The sequence below is a fragment of the Xiphophorus maculatus genome, chromosome 13 (genome assembly GCF_002775205.1).
Source record: "Xiphophorus maculatus strain JP 163 A chromosome 13, X_maculatus-5.0-male, whole genome shotgun sequence".
NCBI classification, from domain to species: Eukaryota; Metazoa; Chordata; class Actinopteri; order Cyprinodontiformes; family Poeciliidae; genus Xiphophorus; species Xiphophorus maculatus.
In genome coordinates, this window is record NC_036455.1 from 17,236,543 (window position 1) to 17,256,385 (window position 19,843).

Sequence of the window (19,843 nt, forward strand, 5' to 3'; positions counted from 1 at the left end):
ATATCTACTGCTTTTAATATTCCTGTAAAGTCCAAAGTCAGGTATCTGAAAACCATGGCGTCAGGTTGTTTGGACAACGGCAACGTTACTAGATCGGTTTCTTCCAGAGACTGAACGTATTGCCTAAAGCTGGAACTTCATCTTTATTAGGCTGGTAGGATTAGAAATTGTGCAGATGCCCGTTTTTATTGTGTAAATGAAAAATAAATAAATAGAACCATATCAGCATTTTTAATCACCTTTGTACTTCTGATTACATTAGTTGGTGGGTATCTAATATAGGGGGGGAGGGGACAGCCACTTTATCAGCGAATTATGTTCGGTAAAAGAACAAATAATAATAATAATAATACAAGTCATTGAACTAAAAATATAACTCCTGAAGGGGAGCTGAAATAAAACCTCTCAAAGAAGTCAATAACTGAGAGGAAGCTGGTCTTGTGGTTGACCAGAGGCACGTTACGCTCTGTTGGACACGTAGATCTCCAATCAGTCGTCAGTCCGCCACGGCGCCCTTCGTATCTTTCAGCTGCTGCTGCTCCTTGTTCCCACCCTCGGTCTTTGGCTCCTGTGATCCGTTTCCATCGCCGTTCTCCAACTCTCCCCCTTTTCCTGCCGCCGCCGCCTCCTTGGCTCCGTCCCTGCTCTTCTGCCCCAGGCCCTGCTTGTCTCTGAACACCTCCACGCCCAGCAACCGCAGGTAGTGGAAGCGCTCGTTGCGGGGGACGAAGGCTCGGATGGACGTCTTTCCCCTCCAGCCGCACAGCTGGATGGGACACTGAGGCTCAGAGGGGTCGCTGTGGGACAGAAAAGGACGGGGTCGGTGGGAGTATGCGAGCGCCGCAAACCACGACTTCACATTGAAAGTTTTATAAGACGAAGATTTAGGCGGCTTACTTCGGGTTTGGGATGTACTTCAACACTATGCTGCCCATTCCTGCGGAGAAAGACGGTCACGTTAACAAGGATTAATGACTACGAAGCGACAGAGGATCATTTCAGAGTCTATTTCTATACCTGCATGAGGAGTTCAAACCAGGCTCGCTACTTGTAATTAGAACCCGAGGAGCAGATGAATAGCTTATGCCGTGTCAGCGATTTTTTTTGTTTTGTGAGGAGGACGGAAGATGAACACGTTGTATTTTAAAAGCAGCTAGGTTCGGCACAAACTTGGCAGGGCGTACCCGTTTGCTTGGCCTGAGCGTGCGCGTCGTTCTCCAGCTTGCTGAGGAAGGGGTTCTCCTGCGTCAGCAGCACTTTGATGTCCTCCACACTCACTCTGATTATCCTGGAGCGAATGTACGGCTGGAGGGTGTAGATACCCTGAGAAGGCCAAAGACGAGATGCGGATAGTGAAGTCGGGGTTCGGACGCTTTTCACCAAAGTAAAATTCAAGCACTTTTTGAGGTACATTTTCAAATTTAGAACAAAATGTTATGTTTTGAAAAGTCTCTCACACACATTAAAAAAAATAAAAAAAATCACAAGCAGAGGTTGTGAAGAAATTCATTCAACTGTCCAAATTTTAGCACGGTATCTAAAGAAGAACGACAAGAATGAGACGGTCTGAACATTTTGGTAAAGTCGTTTGATTCCAAGACGGCATTCAAGGTCATTTACCAAATCTAAACGAATGCTAAAATATCTGAATATATGACCTAATCAGTATTTAACACTAAATCAGAAGAGAAGTCTGAGAATTTAGCTCAAAATTCAGAGTAAGAGATCTGGCTGTCAATAGAAAATTATAATATGTTTTTGTGCTTCAAATGTGGAAAAACTGCAAGTTAATTATTTGAAACAACCATAACTGCAGTTCTTACTTTGTCATTAGGACATTGCGTGTTTCAATTCACTACTGTATGACATCAGTTATTACAGTTATCCATAGGTTTACATAGCGCCATCTTTGTAGGGAAGCGCAGTGCAAAACATATGTTGTGCTTTATTACAAAACTGTACAGTTTCCAGGACTTGATAAAGAAATCAAGCACTTTCCAAACCTCAGAAAGACCTAATTCAAGCTCCAAGCTTTTTCAACATTTCAAGCACCCTTACAAGCCTTGTAAACTGTGTTTTGACATAACATAAATGAATGTGGGTTCAGTTTTCTGGAAAGCTTGTTATTTAGGCTCAAATCAATGCATCATTTTCACTCTGGAAAAAGTTGAATGTTCTATGAAAACATTGGTGGAAATTTGACAAGGGTAATTGTAACTTGCCAAAGACTGGCCTCTATAAAAAGCACCCTGTGTATGTGTGTGGGCGTGTGTGTGTGTGTGTGTGTGTGTGTGTGTGTTTACCTCCTGAGCCAGCCTGAAGGCACAGCCAAACTCCTCTCCGTCGCTGTTGCGAGACCACACCTTCACCCCGGTGTTAATGACCTGAGAAGAAAAGCAAAACAAAGACGACTGAGGCCGACATGAAACCACCACAGACGTGTTGGACAAAAGGATTACATAATAAGACAAGTCGTTTATTTCATTACATTAAGCTACTATGGGAAAAGTCCAGAAAAAAAAAATCTTCATTTTGTAATGAACTCCAACCTCCAAACCAGGGTAGAAAACCAGAGGGATTTGGGATAGAAGAGAGACCCATCTGTTTGCGCCGCTTTAGTCACAACGACACACACTCGCACACACCCGGAGCGACACACGCACACTGAGCAAAAGTGACGCAGCGCTGCGATAAAACAGCTTAATGCACAACAGTTCGGATCAATACCAGATATATTTTTCTCCCAGAATGAGCCGCTTATGCATCAGGCTTTAATGTCCCCCTCATCGCAATAAAACTCAACTTATGCAGGCAAAAGAAAAAGAAAAAATCTAAAGACAGCTGCCTGGACGAGGGAGCAGAGAGAGAGAAAAAGAAAACACACCTTCATGCGCTCGCCGTTGTTGAGCAGAACGTTGCGCAGCTCTTTGGACACCATGTACAGGTGTCTCTTCTTGCCCTCGTGCGTCCTGGTGAGAACGTTGAGCTTGGGGAAGTCAGGAGACAGATCGTAAAACGATCTGAGGAAGACGAGAGAGGGGGGTTAGCATGTTTTACCGACACGCTAAAACCATTTCTACCCAGAATCCAAAGAGTTGCTCACTGTATGGTGGTGAAGACTGGGTCGTCTTCAGTCAGGAACACAAACGGGTCTTCTTTATAGCCAAACACCCTCAGCTTTTTAGATGGTGGAGGTCTGAGAGACACAAAGATGATTGTTCCGATATTTCCTCAGATATAAAATTAATGAAGCTTGTTAATCAATCTACAACCAATAGCTAGAGAAGCTGCGGGACAGATGTCAGTGACCAGAAGTCTTCATCAACAATACATTGTAGGGAGCTCTAGTAGGACCAAAAACAGGTCAAAGAAACATCGTAGGGAGCGCTGGTTGTGCCACCAAAAATTCACTATAGGGAGTTCTAGTAATGCCACAAACATATCATAAAAACATTGTAGGAAGTTCTGGTAGAGCCAAAAACAGTATATATTTTGGCGGTTTTAGTTTTATTTCTTAGAAAATGTGCCTAAATTTCTTGTAATTGTTCCTTTTATACTAGATTTCCAAACAATACACTTCAATTTAACAATTTCTTATTGTTTTCTTATAACTGGATGAACATAAATGTCGGTAATGGGAAAAAAATATATCAAAAGTAGGCAATTTTAGGCATGTGAATATAGGTTTAGTAAGTAAAAAATGAAAATCCCCAGTTTTGTAGATGTTGCGAAACCTGTGCCCAGGGCAAAATGCCAAGCTTTTTTTTTTTTTTTACTAAAACATGTTTTTACATTCATTTTACATTAGTTGTATCAATTTTTGCACAAATAATGTGGATCTATGGTTTCCAAAAGAGTGTAGCCATATTTAGAACAGTTCTAAAAGATTTATATTCTATATAATGACTGTTATTATTAAAAGTTATTTTATATTCCATCCGTCTTCTCTAAAACTAAAGCAGCTGCTGTGATGCTTTCACTTCTGACGTATCCTCCCAGATTTTAGCTTTATTTTGACACCAAAATGATACAAATAGAGTTTGTAATTGCTGAAAAAAAATCCAATTAAATTAGGGTTTGTCATTTTATGGGAGTGGAGACCTCTCTCTTGGTTATTGGCTTAAACAGAACTCACCCACACACAGCATCTTGTTTACCAGCAGCCTCCTGAGCCGGTGGCGCTCCTGCGGTCTCCGTCTCCCCGTCTCCTCTCCCTCCTGGGCCGCCGTCCTCCGTCTCCTCCGCCGAGCCTTCGGGGAGAAGACGGGGGACGTCTGCTGCCAGCGAGCCTCCGGTTTGGGTCGGAGCGCTCTTCCTCAGCTGCGGGCGAGGTAAGAAGAAGAAGAAGAAGAAAAAAAAAATGAATAGAAAGGAAACCTGGCTGAGGTTAGCGGGCGTGTTTATGTAGTTGTCGTGGGTTTATTTGCGGGGTTTTGTTCAGGATCAACGGATGTTTGTCGGAAGCACCTTGGGGTGTCTTTTGTTCCACGGCATGGGGGCTTTCTTCACCAGCACGGCCACAAAGAAGCCTCCGGTGTTCTGGTGATGAGGCAGAATCCTCATGCTGACAATAAAACACAGAAACATCAATCCCAGGTGTGACTGTTGGAGCGCCACCTGCTGGCAGAAAGCCACGACGTCGTTAAAGCGGTCAGACAAAAGAGGCGTCGAAAATGTGAGGCAACAGCGCCCTCTAATGGTCTAAATCTGATAAGTCTTCAAGCTGAATTTGTAAAGCAATACAATTACTTTTCCATTTGCTCAAGGGGATTAATGTCGTACAAAAAAAAAACCAAAACAAAAGAAGCAAGGTTCGGTAAGTTTTCCAATCCGAAATTAATTAGATTTTTTTGATATTCTAAAACAAGAGGTTACACAATAATATGTCTATTCGAAAACAGTCAGTTCTTAGAGTAAGGCCGTCTCTATATTTGAGAATAAAACATGTTTACACCACTTTGGAGTTTGTTGTTTTCTTTTTTTTTTGCTTAGACAGCCCTGTATCCCAGCTGTACCTGAATGCAGCATGCACAACTGTCTTATCAACGGACTGATTTGATGGAGGTTCTATTTTAATCGGGGTTTTTTTTTTTTTTTTTTATTGTTGCCACGACGAATTCCAATTAATGTTTACAAACAAAACAGAAACCTGACCTTGTTTGTGAGATTTTATCCACTGTTTGTTCAGTGAGAGCGTCAATAAATTTGAAAATATCATTAAAAGCAGTTACCGTGTGCCGCCGTCACCCAAAACAGCAGTGATAAATAGTTCTTATGTTTGTTGTCGTTACAATAGAACTAAGTCCATATTGCCCACCTCTATTCTATTACCACACCATGGTTGTTCATGCTTTTATGATACCAACACTTTTATAGACAGCCGAATCAATCTTTTTGCACCTTTTGTAAACCTCATGGTCAACATGACAACACAACATCTGGGGTGGGGGGTGGGGAGTAACTTTGCTCAATTACAGCCAGGGAAAACATGGCATCTAATTAAAGAATATAAAGTTTTATGAGATTAAAGCGTTTTAAAGCGTTCGGCAGCATGTAGCAGCAGGCTGACGCTTTGCAACAGGCTGCAGCAAAAACACGGACCAGATTCCTTCTGGTTTTGATCCAGTGAGCCGTACGCAAGCGTGTGAACTGGTACCATCGCTCCAGGTGCAAGCCGGCCAGCTTCTCCGGGTCTTTGGGTGGGAACATAGTGGGACGGATCTGAGTGTGGCGGCTGCTCGGAACCTCGGACCAATTGGAGAACCACTGGCCTTCCTTGGTCATCAGCTGCAGAACAAAAACAAGATAGAGTTCATTCCTAAACTTTGAATGCTGAGTTGTTATTTTAGTTTGTTGGCTCTATTAGCATTTATCTGAAAGTGCTATGACAGGAAAGTACGTGAAGAGAAAGAGGGAAGACATGCAGCAAAGGTCACCAGCCTGGGAATCGAACCTGCGGCGGCCGCCTGTCAAGGACTAAGGCCTCCTTATGTGGGTTGTGCTTAACCCCTGCCCCACCACAGCACATCCAAATGCTAAATTCTTAAATAAGAAAATAATAATAAGATAAACTTTGCAGTACCTTCCAGGAAGTAACCCCGGGCATCCACTTGAGTCCAGGCAGGTCGGCGGATGCGTCAGCCAGCTCCAGCGCTCCTGCCATGATGTGGACGGGCCGAGAAGTTTCAGGTTTGATTCTGTTTTTTTTTTTTAGGGATTAATAAACTATAAAAACTTCTCTAAACATGTGAAAAGTGTCTGTCACCTTCACTCTTCTCCAGCAGTGCCGCTATGACGGCTTCGTCCTCTATCGGGTTGAGCGAACAGGTGGAGTACACCATCCTCCCCCCTACAGCCAGCTGCTCAATGCCACGCACCGCAATGCGCAGCTGCAACCTACAAAACACACACACACAAACAAACACACCCGGGTAACGCACTGGTGCCAACTTTGGAAATCAGTGCCACACCAGCGGCTCTTTCCTCTGCTACTTCGGCTTTGTCTTCCTTGAGGAAACGTCCGACTCACCCGTGGAGGTGCAGGCTGTTGCTGGTCGTCCATTTCTTCCACACGTCTATGTTCTTCCTCATGGTTCCGTCTCCGCTGTGGAACACAGGGCAGAACCGGTCAGCACGTCTACATGTGGAACCAAAACCTCCAGACCGTTCGGGTTTCAGCAGACAGACGAGTTCATGACTGGTTTCGCTCCTGCTGAGTTTGGCAGCGTCTCCCTTGGCTCTGGAGCCGACCAAACTCAGGCAGCTTTGCAAACTACTGCAGTTTGGTTTTGGCTAAAGGATTTTACATAACTTTAAAAAAATAATAATCATTTTTAAAAAATCACTTTGAAAATACCTAAATGGAGAACGAGCCTCTTCTCCATTAACACAAATATCATCTAGTTATTTTTCCTGAAGAGCAAACGTCATTGTGACCCTGCCTTGGTTTGGTTTTTGGAACAGATAAGCCATTTTTAAACACTTTTCTGAGCTCGACACTGAGGCAAAACCATATCAGCTGCGTTTGCATTACAAACCTGCGCAGAACGCCGTCGATATTCAGCCAAAATTTTAAAAGATGCGTTTTCGCGATGGTGCCGTTTCATCACAATTAAAAATCACACATGAATAAGTTTGTTCGTGCGAGAAGCCATTAAAAAACATCCGGCGTCGAGATGCTTCCACCACTTCCTGTCTTCTTCTAGCAACAACTGGCTGTTGATTTGCGTGGCTCATATGATGCCAAAACAGCGTTTCCATCGCGATACAGCCATACAAAAAAAAAATCAACAAAAACCTTTTAGCGTAAAATATGAGATTTTTCAAAATGAGCAAATTTATTTCCATAATTTCAATTTGCGCAATTATATGGTCAACTGAAGCGCAATGAATGATTTTTTTAAATTTTTTACCAAATGACCGACCATTCTTGTGGCATTAATTGGAATGAATGTGTGTGTCAGCTCATTGGCAACACACAGATGCAAAAAAAGAAAAAGAGTGAGCACTCTTACTTTTTTCCTCAAAAGATCATCTAGATCAGTGGTGCCCAACCCCTGGTCCGTGGACCAATTGGTATCGAGCCGCGCAAAAAATAATTAAATGTTTCCATTTATCACTTCCGATGTCGACCGGACTCTCAGTTGCCATGTCAACTGTTTGGGATTCCCCTCCGTTCTTACGTCACGGCGCTTTCTGATTGGCTGCCCGTCACATTCAACAGGCTGCGTTCTCGCTCCCACTCAGTGAAAACCCCACAGGCTGCGATAATCGGGCCAAGACAATGTTGAATATTCCCGATTGTAGATCGGACATATTCAACACACCACCAAGTAACACAGCACACACTGCAGGACGTTGTAAGATTGTCGTAAAGGGAAAATCTGGGCAAAAAACAACAACAAAAAAAAGGCTTTAGCGGGAACACCAACATCCAGAAGCATTATCTGACGGTTCCTTTTCTTTTCTTATCTTGTTGTGTCTCCCGTGTTTGTACAAAACCCCCCCACTCTTGTCCACAGTTTACAGCTTGTCGTAAAACGCCTAAACCTCCAGCCGGACGCGCCCTCTGACCTGCAGGGAACGTCACACAGGACTCGGTCGTAGAACAGGACGTCCTTCCTGCCGCCGGAGTCGATCTGCAGCGTGGGGATGCAGGAGGCGTCGTGGTTCACCACCATGATGCACGGACTGTTGAGGCGCTTGGCCTGGTGCACCAGCAGGTAGCAGCGCTTGTTGTCCACGTCGTTGGCAATCACAAAGCCCTCTGGGCGGCCGAGACAGAGGTTTAAACGCTAGTTAAAACATATAGTGGGGACTGAGTTTTCTTTTTTTTAAACAACTGCGTTCACCTGGAAACGGGACGTCCATGTCGGAGTGAAGCATCTCGATCAGCTGAGCCGTCTTTGAACCGGGAGCGGCGCACATGTCCAGGATCTGCACAGGGAAGCGAGTCGGCGTTTAGAAGTTATTCAGGGTGGTTTCCATCCACCCTGAATAACTTCAGGGTTTATGGAAACGAGAGAAAACAACAACTTTTTCTCCATTCAAAATTAGAAATGGATGTTTGCCTACCTTGTGGTGGGACTCGATTTTCAGGAGCAGAGGAGGGATCATGCTGACAGCTTCCTGTCTGCTGATGTTACCCTGCAAAGGAACGTCAAGCAAAGTTCTGAGGGGTGTTCAAGTGATGCAGACTTTAATTAAATGTTTTAATTAACAGGAGGAAGAAAAAAAAACAAAAAAACACGTACAGATTCTGTCTCGCTGACCAGGAACTGATGAAACTTCTCCAGCAGGGGAGACTTCCTAATGAGCTTCCTGCTCATGTTGGTGTGCCAGGCCTGCTCATCGGGATACCTGGAGAGAAGAGCTTAGATTTATCACAGGTTAAATCTGTAAACAAAAAACACACAGGTTGAATCTGTAAAATCTGCAATAAAAACAGACTCTGCAGTTAATAAAGGTTAAATCTGTAATAAATATAGATTTAACAAGTAAATACAAATTTTACCTGTAATCAATGAATTACTTAATACAGATTTAACCTGTAAAATCTGTGTTTATTACAGATTTTACAGGTTAAATCTGCTTAGTTAAAGACTTGCCAGCTGAGAGGCTGTGGGGCTTCAATCTTCTGGCTGTCGATTTCCAGCTCCTGAATATCTTTGAAGTATTTTTCCTTCAGACAGTGGAGGATCTCCTTAGCGTGACTGCAACATGGTAAGAAAAGAAAATAACAACAAATCAGGAAGTTGCAAGACCTTAAGTGGACCTCAGCCTCATGCTGCTCACCTCTTGTATCCGGTGATGCGGATGGTTGCGGGCAGCGGCTCCCTCATGGCCTCCATGAACTGGTCAAACTCTCCCTCTGGGATCAGGCCTTGTTCCTTGTAGTAGTCCTCAAACAGCTTGTTCTCCTTGATGATGTCCGCGTAGCCTGCTCCCCAGCCCTGGAAAACACGGACGCCTGTTTATGAGCTGAGGGAAACGCTCTGAATAGTGCATGAAACCATGCGGGCTTTTTAAATGCAACTGCTTCAAAATGTGCATTATATGGTTCTAGTGAAGTTCGACGTGTCCGGTTTGTCTTTCAAGCCTACTTTAAACCTTCCAACTGCTTGGCAAGTCTTTAAAGACTAAATTATTGTCTGCACTGTCTCGTTAGATATATATATATATTTTTTTAAAAAGAAGACATTTTAACTGTAGGCCTTAGATTAAAGAAGGAAACCACGTTTACGGAGTGACAAACTGTCCACACACATGGCAGCTATAAAGCAAACTTTCCACTTTTGCTGCTCAGGCCCTGCAGCAAGTTTAGCTAACCAGACTAACCACAAATACCTCTGATGTTCACAGAAGCGGCGTGGTTTTACTTTAAATGCCGTTAAATCGTGGCTGACTGAACCAAACACATTAGCGGGGATTTGCTACAGCAGGAGTGCGACTCTCTTACAGCGTTGTCTCTGTCGTCTCTGCTAGCATTCTGGTTTTTCTGCCGCTGTCGGCTTCTTTTCCCCATGCTGGACCAGCAGACAACTCTGGAGAAAAGTCTACGCAACGACGTGGACGTCAGGACGCGCGAACAGGAGACTTGAAACTCGGCAAAACAAATCTCCGACCAGCAGCCTTTGGGAAGAGATGCGTTGCTCTGCTGGGTATCACCGGAACGTGTTGACTGTGTGACGCACGTGAATCAGGACCCATTCGAGGTAGCCATAACATTTGCCAGAAGTAATAGGACACACCTCCAGGGCACTGGGGCCGTTTATATGCCTAAAGAAAAGTGTCTATATTCATAAGTAAATCCGTTGTGTCCCGAGTTTTAGGTAAAGGCTAATAATAATAATAATAATAATAATAATAATAATAATAATAATAATAATAATAATAATAATAATAATAATAACAAATACAACTAAGCTAAATAAATTAAATGTATTATTACTATTGTGAAATAAATGCTTAATTATAATAACTAAAACTATACAATATAAAGATTTCGTATTTTTCAGGGGTAAATAGGAGCTTAAGTCAGATTAAACTTTCGTGCTTTTTTTCCACCAAAAAACAAAAATCTAAATAATATTTTAAAAGCTTCCTGTGATCACCTCTACCACATATTATATTTACAGTGACATCACGGGAGGAACAAATTTTTTGGATCAGATCTAAAATAAATATGTGCCACTGAATGCGAAAAGATTACTCCGATTTAGTTTAATTGTATTATTATTATTATTATTATTATTATTATTATTATTATTATTATTATTATTATTATTATTATTATTATTATTAATGGTAGTAGTACTAGTAGTTGTGCATATTTTGTGGTTGTTGGAAGCGAGCTTGCCCCTCACAATATGGTGACCTCGTTGATGCATTGAGTCTCCTGTTAAATTAAAGCCCCTGGCTCATAGGTGGCTCTGATAGGTGGGTTTTTAAGAAACACTTTTGTCTGATTGGCTAATTATCCATGCTTATCCACAACGGATAACTTGGAGCTTTCGTATTAAAAGTGCTATAAAAGTGCACAGCAACAATAAAATCACATTAAGCTAATTTCATAATGGAAACATAAATAGTTTGTAGGCTTAGATAGCATTTAAACAAATAATGATTTGATTTGTTTCATGGAACGATATGGGCCATCTTTTCTAGTTGACTAACGTCGATGCAAAACTGAGTTTTGTGATTGGCTAACAACGTCTGACAGCATATGGTTCGAAATGTGATTGGTTCGAGGCGGTCCCTCTCGTGCGCTCAGTCGGTATTGCGTTTTGTGAGTGACAGCAAGTAAACCAGTTCATATCCTGTGAAACAGGAGCAGTATCATACGTTTTGACCCGGTATCGTTCACCTTTCCCTCGCAATGGACGTCTTCCTGTCCTGGCTGTTCTCCTCGGAGGAGCAGGAGCGGTATATTTTGGACTGCATGGCTTACTTCATGGATTTCATGGCAGCCTGCACATTCGTTAGTTTACTTTTCCAAAACGTCCCATACGGAAGGTATGCTTCGAGCAGATATGGGTTTCCTGTTAGTGTGACGTTTGCCTGGTTCATCCAGGAGCTGCCCTCCTTATTGTTGCCTCTGTGTTTGGTGTTTTGGACATCTTCCTCTAAAACGTCTCTATTACCCAATCAGCTCCTCATTGCTATGTTCTTCTGCCACTACGTTCAAAGGTAAGTAACCAACAACCTTTACATAAACTTAATCTTTACGTTAGATGTGTCCTTGTACTTATATTATTACCTACATATATGTAACTTTGTGTGTTATATAAATGTGCAAGTCTGTAAAATATCTAACACGTTTTATTATTATTATTATTTGTTATTTTTTGCAGAACCCTTATTTATCCATTTTTAATTCGAGGGGGTAAAGCGACACCGTTCGCCTCATTCGCCCTGGCCTTTGTCTTCTGCATATACAATGGCTACATGCAGGCTCGATACCTGAGTCACTATGCAGAGTACCCTGCAGACTGGGTTACACATCCACGCTTCATCACAGGTGAGGGTTCTCTGTCTAATCAGCGGATCTTTCATAGTAGCCATTAACAGTAGAATTCCGCGAGTTGAAATTACAAAAATAAATTAATAAAAATACGCCAATTTCGAACAAACTTGATAAAATAATTTTTTTTTAAAGTTGTTGCGCTGGGATAAGGTGGTCTTTCAGTCCTATTGAAATAGATGTATGTTGTTGAACTGCAATGGAAACACTTTTTTTTCCGAGTCACGTGATCATCAACCGGCTGTTACTACTGGGGGAAACCACGAATAGGACGACAGGAAGTGGTTGGAGGATTTTTTGTTTTGCTTTGTTGTTTTTTTGTCTGTGTTGTTTTTTTTTTCAAACAATGTACAGCTTGCTCTCACATTTTTGCAAAGTTCATAAAACGCTGAGTGTCATTCGGACGTGTTGAATCCACTGCTCTTCTGTAAAATGAACATTTCCCCAAATGGCTGCACGTGTAGCTGAGGCCGACATCTCCTCTGATGGATGACAAATGGTGAGGGCTAGCACCAAGCGTTAAAAAAAAAAAAAAAAAAAAAAAAGCTTATTCAGACTTAATTTTAATTTAATTAAATGGAAACACCGCAATTGCACAAAGTTGTGTTTTTTCAACATTAGCAAGAATATAGACAAAGATTTGCTCACATTTGTAATGGAAACGCAGCTAGTAACTCGCAAATGTCTTCACATTTTGTCACCTTACAACTTTTATGTTTTATGTGATAAATAGACCGACACAAAGTAGTGTGCATTACCCAAGCGGAAGGTAAATGGGTTTCTCTGTAAAACTCTGTAAAAATGTGCCCTGCATTCCCGTCCTCATTTACTCATTATCCCTGTCTGTACTATTTACATTCTGCAAGGCTGAATCTTCCGCACTATCTAAACACAGATGCGTCCCCCTCAGGGAATGGTCGGATAAGGGAGGCTAGGAAACATTTGCGTCATCAGCAGAACTGGTCACAGTGACCTTTAAAGATCGAGGATGTTCTGTGCCCAACCTGGCAACCCTAAGTGGGGGGAAATTTAGTTGAGGATAACAGGTGGAAACCGTACAACCCTACTGTTGATCATCGATTGATAATATCTGCTGACAGAGCTTTGGGTCCGACTTCAGGTTCTGCTCTGTGGCTGATTGGCTGGCTGGTGAACATCCACTCTGACCACATCCTGAGGAACCTGAGGAAACCCGGCGAGACAGGTTACAAGATTCCGAGAGGTAAAGTGTTTTCTCTCAGCAGATCCACACAGAAGCGTTTTCCTACCGTCACACTGACTAGAAACCGCCGCTCTTTAGACCTTCTACCGTTTGCCCTTAATAACTTTCGATAAAACGATAAAGAATCACCAAACCTGGCGTTAAAATGTCTTCGCAACATTTTGTGGCTTTTATAGTAACACCAATAGAAGTGACAATAAAGTATTAGCAACTTCTTTTGGAAATGTATTTAGGCAACAGCGTGTCACTGCAGGCAAACGCAGTCATCACATCTTCATAATTTACTGATGCTGTAAAAAGCCAGACAGTAGAGAAAATAGTATAAATAAATACTCAGTTTTAGGGTTTTCAGACATTAATAGGAATTTGTAGTTGCTACGATAAATTAAAAATATTTTAAGAAACACAATAAATGCATGTGTCTAACAGATATAACAAGAAATGCAGGTTTTTGCTGTTTTTTGCCTCTAAATATGAGTCATATTATTTTGCAGATATGCCTTGTTATGTTGAAAACTGTGTTTTTTTTCTTTTCATTTTCTGCAAATATTAACAGCCCGTAGAAGAAAGTGTATTGATTTTCTCCGCTTTAAAACCTGAAAACAGAAGTTAAATTGTGGACCGATGGTGGATATTTCTCAGAAATGATCGTTTTCTTTTTTTCAAAAGCTTGTGTAAGATTTGTGGCTCCAAACAAGATTTATTTATATGGAAAATGTTTTGTGTAAGTGTGTGTGTGTGTGTGTGTGTGTGTGTGTGTGTGTGTGTGTGTGTGTATTTTATTTTCTGTCCTGTAATGCTGCTTACATTTAATCAAAAAAAGAATAATATCTCATTATATGTTTTTTTTCATGGAGATAGTCAAAATGTTGCTAAGAAACGAGAACTGCTGGCACATTGTGTTATTTGTGAAAATGGCCGTGAAAATCTCTCCAACGTGTTAAAGCTGATCACCAAATCTTGTCTTTATTACATTGTTCACTTGAATGAGCTCAGTTTTATTTGCAGATTACAAACATAGCAGATAAAAAAAATTAATATTATCCAGAAATGTGCATTTTCATATGCAAAAATTGTTTAATAATATTCAACATGTAAAACATGGGGAGACGGCTGACTGATTAGAGTCGCACTTTTCTCAAAGCTACGTTTAACTGGAAGCTACCAAGGCAGGAGGTGCCTACAGCGCCATGAGAGTCCATTTACTTTAATTGTTTTCCTTTTTGTCACATTAAAACAATAAACTTTAATCCAGTTTATTTGTAATTTTATGCAACAAACCAGTACAAAGTAGTGTATAATTGTGAAGTGGAAGGACAATCATATGCAAATGCCAGAAAAGAAAATCTGAAAAGTGTGACTATTTGGGGCAAACCTTGTATCATTTTCCTCTCTCCCTTGCGTTGGCCACATGAAATCCTAAACAGAATCGTTGAAGTTTGTGGCTATGAAAACGCATAGGAGAATCCAGAAGTTGGAGTCATTTTTAAATGGGACTGTATTTAACTATACAGTGTCTGATCATTGCCTCCTTGTATAAATGTTTTTCCTTAGCTCACGCTCAGTTGGACTTTTTCTTTTTTTTTTTCCACCATGTGCCAGCCGGTCCAAACCCATTCTTTATATTTGCATTTTCAAAAAACACTTCAAAGTCCTAAATACGTGTATCTAAAATAGAGACATTAAAGTGACTTAAAAAGTGTTAAATTAATTGATCTACAACTTCCAAATATCCTCAAATAAATGCGGTGTCCAACTGATTTACATAACTAAACATATTTCACATTAACGGTGGAAAACAGCCTCCTTACATCACAAGAGAGCCGCTGTAGATGTCAAACAGCCCGGCTATGTCTTCCAGAACAGCGACCTAGTTAAAGTTGTATATTGTTTATATATATATATATATATATATATATATATATATATATATATATATATATATATATCCTCTCCTCTCTTCCCCGGCCTCAACAGGCGGAATGTTTGAGTTCGTGTCCGGAGCCAACTTCTTGGGAGAGATAACAGAGTGGGCCGGCTTCGCTCTGGCGGGCCGCTCGGCTCACAGTGCAGCCTTCTCCGTCTTCACCACAGTGGTCCTCGCCAACAGGGCTGTGGCCCACCACAAGTAAGAATAACACGCACGCCGAGTTGAACTCTCGTGGGGCGTGCGTACGTTCACCCTGAAAGGATCTTTTCTTGTCTCGCCTCGCAGATGGTACCTCGCTAAGTTTGAAGACTATCCCAAAAGCAGGAAGGCACTGATTCCCTTCGTGTTCTAGAAAGCTGCAGAGCCACTCTGGAAAGGTATTTCTGACATAAACTTTGTTTTCTTGCTTTCTTTTGCTTGGAAATGACGTCTGTCATTATTCAGTTAAGTAATAACGCGGACGGACGTCGCTGATTCGTTCATAAAGCAGCAGGAAGCCCCTACGACTTCAGCTGAAATGCCACTCGAGTTACGCTCACAACACCAAAGACCTTGTGCGACGCTCGGCCTTATGCCACAGGGAAATACGTGGATCCTCCTTCCATCCTAACAAACTGACAAAAAAGGAGTAGAGACTGGAAATCTGAAGCTGATGTTGAATGAAGACCAGTGGTGTTCACAGATATCTTGGGGATCAGGTGCTCAAATTTTTTCCCACTTTGTTCAATGAGAGTATCAATAAATGTGAAAATCTGATTAAACCCACTTACTGTGTGGGGATACGTTACACTGCGTTCAGCTTCTGTGCAGCAGAAATCTGGAACAAACTTCCAGAAGACTACAAAACAGCCGAAACACTGAGTTCCTTTAAATCAAGGCTATAAAACCCCACCTGTTCAGAGTTGCTTTCCACCCATAAACGTTGACCAACACACACGACACATATTGATGATTTTGACAATGGCACTCGACAAAACGGTACGTTTGTCACTAACGTTTCTCAATTGATGTCTGTATGATGTTTTTACGGATTTCTGTTTTCGTGTTTTCATGATGGAAAGCGCTTTGAACTGCCTTGTTGCTTAAATGTGCTGTGCAAATAAACTTGATTGAAATTACACTTCTTTATGTGAGCGGAGTCCTGAAGAAGCGTCTTACAAAGGGGAATGTTTCTCAAAAGTAGTACCTGTGTTTGTGGGGCTGTAATTGCTGCGACACAGAGTCACAGCCATACAGTTGTAGAAAAACGTAGTAAATGGTTTTAATTTAGTAGATACTGAATTGTGATATAGTCAAAGATTTAAGAAGGGCACTTTTTTTGTCCATAGGAACAAACCAGCAGGTGCTCTAGCACCTCCTAGTGTCTTATCTGTGCATGCTTCTGATGGAGACATTTCAAATCTGGTCTTCCTGCTTCATTCTGTTCTGTTTATCACTAAATAAATCTAAAAACCAGACAGAAGAGTCTTTGCAGTAACAGTAAACGCCTGATACTTTTATCTGGTTTCAACATGGAGATCACGCACCTCCTCTCAATAACTCACCCAAGCCTGAAACAAGGAGATGAGAGTCCCGCCTGAGCACCGCTATGGGGGCTTCTCCACCAATCAATGAAGAAGAGGAACTCACTGATAAACGTGGATAGAACGTTAGAGCCACACGTAGAACGTGCAGAGCTTAAAAAGACAGAAACTCTGAGAAAATATACAAGTGGAAACGTTAGAATTGCTTTGAATGTCTGGTAGCTTCTGGCGTTTGTTTTCTGGTGACTGTTACTATAAGTAAAGAAATGTTTTGTTTTTTCTGAGTGAGAACTGTTATAGATTTATAATAATGGGATGAAATGTTCATCAAGTGACTTTAATTCTCCTCTTTTTGATGTAAACAAACATGTTCAAAAAGCGTTTTCCTTGAAATTATGTCGTATTTTCCTGTCACTTTTTACAATTGTACACAACTTAGTGCTGTTCTGTCACATAAAATCCCAATAAATTGATTTTTTTTTTATGACTGCAACATGAGATCATGTGAAAGTTTTGATATCTTTTCCAGGCACATAGTGCCATTTTATAGCACAATCAAGTAATTGTGTTAACTTCAGTTGGTATAAAAATGCCGTATGTATATCACACATGACTTAATCCCTTAACCTTCACCTCCGGATAATAAAATGGAAAACCGGAACGCAGGCTGCTCTGTGAGGCGGAAGCTCAGAAGCTTGGAAACTGCAGGCGGAGGAGGAGCTTCATCCTCATAGGCGGAGCTAGGTCCACCCGGGTGGTTTCACAGTTGAGTGGTTGCCACGGGAGATTAAAAGATTCCTCAAACATGCATGAAAGAACCAAGGCAACACTAAAAGTATGTTTTAGATTACCATTATAATGTTATACAGCTAAAAAAAAAAATTTTTTTACATAATACTGCCCCTTTAAGGCTCTGCAGTTCAGCTTAGTGCTACACCGTGATGTCACCGTCAACATCTTTTTACAGACCTACGTGTTTTGCTGTAATTTTTCCACCCATCATCAATAAAAACTTAACTACTGTATCTAAGAGTGATGAATCTGTGACGGCTCTGCCACAGATTGACATCCATCATTTTCCAAATCCCTGCTGGCGTCTCGCTCCTTCTGCTTCTTCTCCGGACCGTTTCCTCCATGCATCCTCTTTAGCCACGCTCCTTGTATTTGCATCACTACGTTACACTCGACCGTTTTAATTGAGACTTCCTCATAATTTTAGCATCATTCATTTTGGGGAAGATGGAAGTGAGAGCTCTCTTTCTTTTCTTTTCTTTTTTCTTTTTAAAAGCATAGCATCTTGATGAAAGGTTTCGGTTTTGGGACTGATTTCCTCGGCCTACTCAAGCGGTGTGGTACGTTTAGACTGCATAAATTTCACTAAATGCATGTACAAGACCTAAAATAAAATGTTAATTCCAAACGTATCTACAGAAATTTTTTAGAGTGAATTGATGTCTATGTAATTAATCAATCGAATAGTGATTAAGCCGCTTCTATCTGTGATTTGTGCTGTTTAGTCATAGTAAGATAGTTTTCCTTTAAGTTCAGAAATCAGATGCCATCTTTTCAACCGTTATTCACCTGGAGCAAATTATAAAGCTACAAAAAAGCATCAAAATGATGAAAGGAAACAGATATAGTATATGAATAAAACTTAAATTAAACTGCACTGATATAATGTGACGTTGGTTATTTCAGTTACAAAGAAAAAACATTTTTTAGAGATGAATCTTTATGTTCTCTAAGCGATATTTTCCCGAAAGGCTGGAATTAGATTCATTTACCACAAACACAGCTACTTCCTACAAACTTATTTTTAATAACTTACCACTAACAACTAAGTGAGCTGCAAAGTAAGTACTATGTATTGTTTTACATCTGGAACATTTGGGATTCAAAGGTCCCACAAATTTACAGTAACTTTAATATGTGCAGAGGATTACATAAAAGAAATAAAATCCTTGTTTTGATCATTTTATAAATTTATTTCTTAATCATTGAAATAAATCATGTGGTTCTGTCATCAGTACCTATTACTAAAAGTTTTAAAAAATTAATACCTACTGTCTGATATATTTTTTAATTTTATGACTAATTGAGTTTATTTTTACATAATAGCAACCTATAGTTTATAATATTATGTTCCACTTTGTGACATTAAATTGTCCAGTCGGGGCAGATTTTAACTTTCATAATGTTGTCTTCAAGAGGCAGAAGCTTTCAGCTCAGCATTGCATTAAAACACTAATCAATAATCTAGTTTCATTTGAAACCTGCATTTAAAAGATAAAATTTGACATTTTTATTGTTGATGTCAAAAGCAAAATCCTTCCTTTTTATGACAAAAGCTCTTTAGATGAAAAGTCTTCAGTATGTCCACAGATACTTGTTAATATGTTTCCTGTCTAGATTGAAGTAAGCCATTGCATATGTAAAAAAAAAAAAAAAAAAGGGAACAAAATGTTCTGCCTGAACAATTATCCGTGCCTGTAGAGGGCACTATTGAGCAGACTTGAATTTCTCTGCGTTTTTTTTTTATTTTTATTTTTTATCTTCAATCTATCTATTTTATGATGGATAAAAAGCAGTCTAGCAGAAAAAAATCATATGTATGAACATCTGGAAAATCTCCTCTCTTTATGTTTGTAAAAGATCTCTTACTATGCTCCCTTCTATAAAAGATGAGTATAAGATAAAGCAGCAGTTTGAAAGCAATAACCTTCTCAGGCTACTCTGTCACTTTGAAGCTTGTGTTTTGACTTGATTTCCGCTGGCTTACAGTGTGAGTGAGTAGCTGTGTACATCCCCAAGTATGCTACAGCTACATATCCTAGCTGACACATGGCTTCCCTTAGGGGGGGGTTCCTTGACGGGGTCACATGCCGCATATGAGTAACAGACTGAGGCTGGAAATTATGCGAGTAGACCATCTCCTCTCTCTCTCACTCCTTTTTTGCACGCGTACACAATGTTTTTGCTTTGCCTTATCCAGCAACTCTGTGGCACTTTAGAGCTTTAAAGGTTTGGAGAGAGCAGCACCTAGAATGATCCACACCATCTGCTTTTAAAAAAAATAACCCGGATGCAACAATAAACAGAGAGGGAGAAATTCCTGTTGCACTAACACAGCAAAAACACACAGTGCC

General features: G+C 40.7%; 2 protein-coding genes across 3 annotated transcripts; one reads left to right on the forward strand and one right to left on the reverse strand.

Annotated features, from left to right (window-relative positions):
- Positions 1–212: 212 nt before the first annotated feature.
- nsun2 (NOP2/Sun RNA methyltransferase family member 2) lies at positions 213–10,205 on the reverse strand. Its single transcript, XM_005809106.3, has 19 exons — positions 9,959–10,205; positions 9,295–9,452; positions 9,108–9,212; positions 8,754–8,859; positions 8,575–8,646; positions 8,352–8,436; positions 8,074–8,266; positions 6,530–6,604; positions 6,266–6,396; positions 6,083–6,156; positions 5,657–5,787; positions 4,468–4,564; positions 4,136–4,320; positions 3,104–3,196; positions 2,885–3,020; positions 2,304–2,384; positions 1,185–1,323; positions 898–937; positions 213–797 (listed from the first exon to the last, which is right to left on the reverse strand). Exons 1-19 carry the CDS (start codon positions 10,022–10,024, stop codon positions 497–499), a joined length of 2,268 nt encoding a protein of 755 aa, XP_005809163.2. The 5' UTR covers positions 10,025–10,205; the 3' UTR covers positions 213–496.
- A 1,001-nt stretch (positions 10,206–11,206) lies between these two features.
- Positions 11,207–17,374, forward strand: srd5a1 (steroid 5 alpha-reductase 1). 2 transcript variants are annotated; one of them, XM_023344430.1, is made up of 6 exons: positions 11,207–11,688; positions 11,853–12,019; positions 13,143–13,244; positions 15,222–15,372; positions 15,460–15,551; positions 15,619–17,374. In XM_023344430.1, the coding sequence occupies exons 1-5, from the start codon at positions 11,378–11,380 to the stop codon at positions 15,524–15,526; spliced, it is 798 nt and encodes a 265-aa protein (XP_023200198.1). In that variant the 5' UTR covers positions 11,207–11,377; the 3' UTR covers positions 15,527–15,551; positions 15,619–17,374. The 2 variants fall into 2 exon arrangements, with proteins under 2 accessions (XP_023200198.1, XP_005809153.1); XM_005809096.3 differs by having other exon boundaries at positions 15,460–17,374.
- The last annotated feature ends 2,469 nt before the right edge of the window (positions 17,375–19,843 follow it).